The sequence below is a fragment of the Arachis ipaensis genome, chromosome B8 (assembly GCF_059453495.1).
Source record: "Arachis ipaensis isolate K30076 ecotype BB chromosome B8, ASM5945349v1, whole genome shotgun sequence".
NCBI lineage: Eukaryota > Viridiplantae > Streptophyta > Magnoliopsida > Fabales > Fabaceae > Arachis > Arachis ipaensis.
In genome coordinates this window covers 11,899,307-11,903,356 of record NC_142443.1, presented here as the reverse complement: position 1 = coordinate 11,903,356, position 4,050 = coordinate 11,899,307, and the positions used below count along the sequence as shown (strand labels likewise).

Here is a 4,050-nt window from a genome sequence, read left to right as displayed (position 1 = left end):
GATCTCATGACTATATATTTTTCAAAATATGTAACGAGCTGCAGATATTATTATATATTTACTTTACTTTATCTGCAATAAGAGTAGTTATATCTCAAAAGACAGTTTCCCCACTCATTTAGAGGTTACGTCTTTGAGCACTTCTAATTTAAAAAAAAAAAAAAAAAAAACTGTTTATTATTTTACAAAGGATTTGGAAGACCCTTGCTTACTACTGATGAAAGATCTGGAAGCTCCCAAATGTCAGTATCAATTTCAAAATCATCCCAAAACCCTGGATCTATTTCCACATCACTGATTGATCCATTCACAAACCTCTTCAATCTCTCACTCACTCTTGCCGCTCCAAATTGCTGGAATGCCGAAGGAATCTACATTAATCAAAATATAACATACAACATCAGCTATTAATTAATTAAGTAATTAATCACACATTCTTTCTATTTTTCTCAATGTACTAATTAATTACCTCTGCATGTAAAACATGAATCATTGAATCTCCATGTGAAGAAGAATTGGCACTAACAACCTCAACCTTCTCCTCATGCAATATGCGAATAATCTCACTGAAAAGAAACTTGTTCTCAAACCCGCATGTCAAAACCACTTGAAGCAAGGAATTACCCATTTCATGAACATCTATCGTTGGAGATTTTGTAATATTTTTCTCATCGAAACCGCGAGATCTCTTGTTGTTATTCCTCCCTTTTAGCAACCTCTCCTTCTTCTCCTTTGCCATCTTCACCTTCTTCTCTAAGCTTTTGATATATTTCACAGCTTCATCTATTTGATCAGGCAATGGTAACACTTCCTGCATTATCATATATTAACTTCAAAATTACAAGATTAATATCCTATCAATTTAAGTTTTTATGCAAATCCAAAAACAATACATAATCATTTCTGTATTTTCTCTTATAAGCTTAAACTTTTAGAAGAAATAGTTTTACAACATCTATAATCTATAGTCAGACTAATTATTTCAACTAGATTTAATTTGTTGATTTATTTCCTACCGTAGGGCTATAGCTTGGGAGAAGAGAGTTGAGTTTGGAGTAGAGATCCTTCATTTTATTTCTTCTGTTTCTCTCTATGATCTTTCTTTCAACTTTGGTTGTTGTAGAAGGTTCACTTCCTTGTTGCTGCTGCTGCTGATGATGATGATCCATGGATACTCGTGAATTCTTAGATATTTTCCTACATATACAACTCGATTAACCTAAGATTGGGATATATAGATGGAATAATTAGCCGATTAGGTTATATTTGAAGTTTACATATTATGTATATGATATGATTTATATTTAATGAAGATATATCAGTGTCACATCAAACACAGTAAATTATTGGTGTGTGACGGTAGAAGCAAGTGAGAAAGTGAGGACCAAAATTGAAAACGTCACCTTCGAAAACGTCACGTTTTTGAATAAGCATGATGTGGGAATTCTTTAAATATTTTTTTGCGGGCTGGTTTAGAAACTTCAAATTTCACACTTGTTGTCTTACTCTCTTACATATGTCACTATCTAGTCAATGGCCGCGTATGTCACCTTGTCCCAAGCATCTTTATGGAAAAACTAGTGTATGAACCCGTGCTGAGCACGGAAAAATTTATAAAAATAAAAAAATATATAATTACATATTTAAAAAAAACATAATAATTATTATTTTAAAAACTTTATAAAATTATGATCAAAATAAAAGTTTAACTTAAAAATAGTGAGTAATAATTATTTTACACTTTTTTAAGTAAAATAATTATACATTGATAAGAATTTAAAATAAAATTAAAATATTTACATTAGAATTCTATTTTTTCAAAGACTTCTCTATAAATAATATTAATGGTTGAATTTGCAGACATTCCTACGTGATTCATAAGTAAACTTTTAAACCTCTCTTACTCTTAACTCCGTAAAGTGTCACATATAGTTGGTCATGTGTAAAAATTGGTTTGGGCAAGTACAATCCAACATGAGATAAAGTTTGTCCCTGAGATTTATTAATTGTCATGGCAAACGATACTATTATGGAAACTGTCTTCGTTGGAATCTAACTGGGACGGTTTCATTTGTTAGTACCATATTCATTCTTGGAATCAAAGCAATATGACCAACATTGTTACCCGTTAAGACTTCACATTCTATGACATAATTTCTAAGCTTCCTAACTTGTAGCCTTGTACCATTACAAAAACCACTGGATTGGTCAATATTCCTCAGTAACATCACTGGAATACCAACCTTGAGTATTAATTTATGTGGAGGTAAATCAGAGCAATTTATGCTATTCAGTAATTCAGGACCATAGAGATCTAGTTGGCTCTCCATATTCCCTTCATTCATACAAATCGAATCTGAATTGAGATATAATTTTTTCCCTCCAGGAATGATAGCCATCAGATGGTTGTTGACCTCTTCAACAATGTCCAGCGTGGGAGCCAGTATAGTTCTTGCTTTGAAAAAATACTTTGAGGACATTATCCAAAATATTTGGATAAGAAAAATGAACCAACTCATCAAATGCCTGGTCCGAAGAAGGAATAACAATATCTCCTGGAAGACATATCTCAGATTCACCATCCATATTGTTACCTATTAGACCATCACCAGCTTTCAACAACCACTCACCAAATTGCTTTGTCTCATCTTGATCTGAAGCAGTCGTCCCTACAGAGAGTCTCACATTTTTTGTTAGTTTGAGAACCTAACAAAACTTCCAAAGGCAAGACGAATTCACGGTTGAATGAACGATATCTTGTCTTGATCCTCGTAGAATGACAGGAAAAAATTGTCTAAAGTCTCCACCTAGTACAACCACTTTTCCTCCAAAGGGCAAATCTTTGTTATATGTTAGAGAAAATCTCATGATATCACCCAAGTATTTATCAAACACTTCATAGCAATACCTACTAACCATTCGAGCCTCATCCCAAATTATAAGTTTGGCTTTCAACAGTAGAATTGTTTAAGGGGAACCAGGTTTGATGTTACATACAAAATCCTCAGTTATATTCAGTGGTATTTTGAAACTTGAGTGTGTCATTCTTCCATTGGGAAGAAGTAAAGATGCAATACCACTTGAAGCAATGTTTAACACAATATCATCCCTTGAGCAAATCTCAGCAGACATAAGGTTCTAGAGAAATATTTTTCCAGTCCTCCCATGACCATACACAGAAAAAATCCCTTCATCACAATATATAGCTGTAACAATTTTATCGAATGCATATTTCTACTCAGGTGTTGCGATGGCTAACATGTTTGAGGCATTTTTCTTTAAATCATCCCTGTTAAAGTTTAGCTCTTCCCTGATAACCCTTTTGGTTAATAAAGAACTATCAACTTCAGTTGCTAAAGGCATAGGAGGATAGTCTTTCAAGATTTTATCATAGGAATGTAAGATCTTGTCTATATCCATTAAGCACAACTGCTTAATCTCATCATTTGACATGGTTAACTCCGCATATTATACGATACTATAAAAATTCAATCAAACTAAAAATGATCAATAATGAAGAACTTTTATAATTGCAATTAATAAAAACTCACCCCTCACGTTCATCACAGTTCTTTGTCGATACAAAATATCATCTGAGAGTTTATGCTAACATCTATTTCAGACATATTCTGGTCTTGAGATATTGTTGGATGTTAATAGAATGACAATAACCTCCTAACATATGATCCTGAGGCCCACGAGTTTGCTTCCTTAATTGCATCCATGAATTCTCTGTCATCTTGCAAGAGTCCAAGAGTGAAGCAGGCATCTCTATACGTAGCATAAATTGTTCTTCCTACTGTTCTTATATCTCAAAAATTCATACATCCTCTTTGAGTATTCAAGAGAAGTCATTGGTAATATTCTTCGATATTTGCTGCAAAAAACTTGGTTAAAATCCCACTTTTAAGTTGCTAAATGAATTAGGCTACGCGATTTCAATTATTATGATGACAATCATGCATGAGAATTAAGTGTTATTTAGAAAAGGGTTAAGATTAACGACAAACATGCATATGTGTTAGTCATGCTCTTATTATGTTTCTCTCT

At 32.9% G+C, this 4,050-nt stretch overlaps 2 protein-coding genes across 2 annotated transcripts; both read right to left on the bottom strand.

Moving 5' to 3' along the window:
- Positions 1-1,277, bottom strand: LOC107610492 (transcription factor bHLH162-like). The gene is made up of 3 exons (XM_021108109.2): positions 1,017-1,277; positions 470-811; positions 1-371 (listed from the first exon to the last, which is right to left on the bottom strand). The coding sequence occupies exons 1-3, from the start codon at positions 1,167-1,169 to the stop codon at positions 183-185; spliced, it is 684 nt and encodes a 227-aa protein (XP_020963768.2). The 5' UTR covers positions 1,170-1,277; the 3' UTR covers positions 1-182.
- Positions 1,278-2,027: 750 nt separating this feature from the next.
- On the bottom strand, positions 2,028-2,480 carry LOC148547222 (uncharacterized). The gene has a single exon (XM_088495341.1). The coding sequence runs from the start codon at positions 2,478-2,480 to the stop codon at positions 2,028-2,030; it is 453 nt and encodes a 150-aa protein (XP_088351467.1).
- Between the last annotated feature and the right edge of the window lie 1,570 nt (positions 2,481-4,050).

Bases quoted from the DNA above. Each gene is read 5' to 3' on its own strand.
- LOC107610492 (XM_021108109.2), bottom strand. From the start codon at position 1,169: ATGGATCATCATCATCAGCAGCAGCAGCAACAAGGAAGTGAACCTTCT. The intron at 812-1,016 runs GTAGGAAATAAA...ATGATAATGCAG, and splicing joins TCCCAAGCTATAGCCCTACG to GAAGTGTTACCATTGCCTGA. The intron at 372-469 runs GTAATTAATTAG...TGATTAATGTAG, and splicing joins TTCATGTTTTACATGCAGAG to ATTCCTTCGGCATTCCAGCA.
- LOC148547222 (XM_088495341.1), bottom strand. From the start codon at position 2,480: ATGTCCTCAAAGTATTTTTTCAAAGCAAGAACTATACTGGCTCCCACG.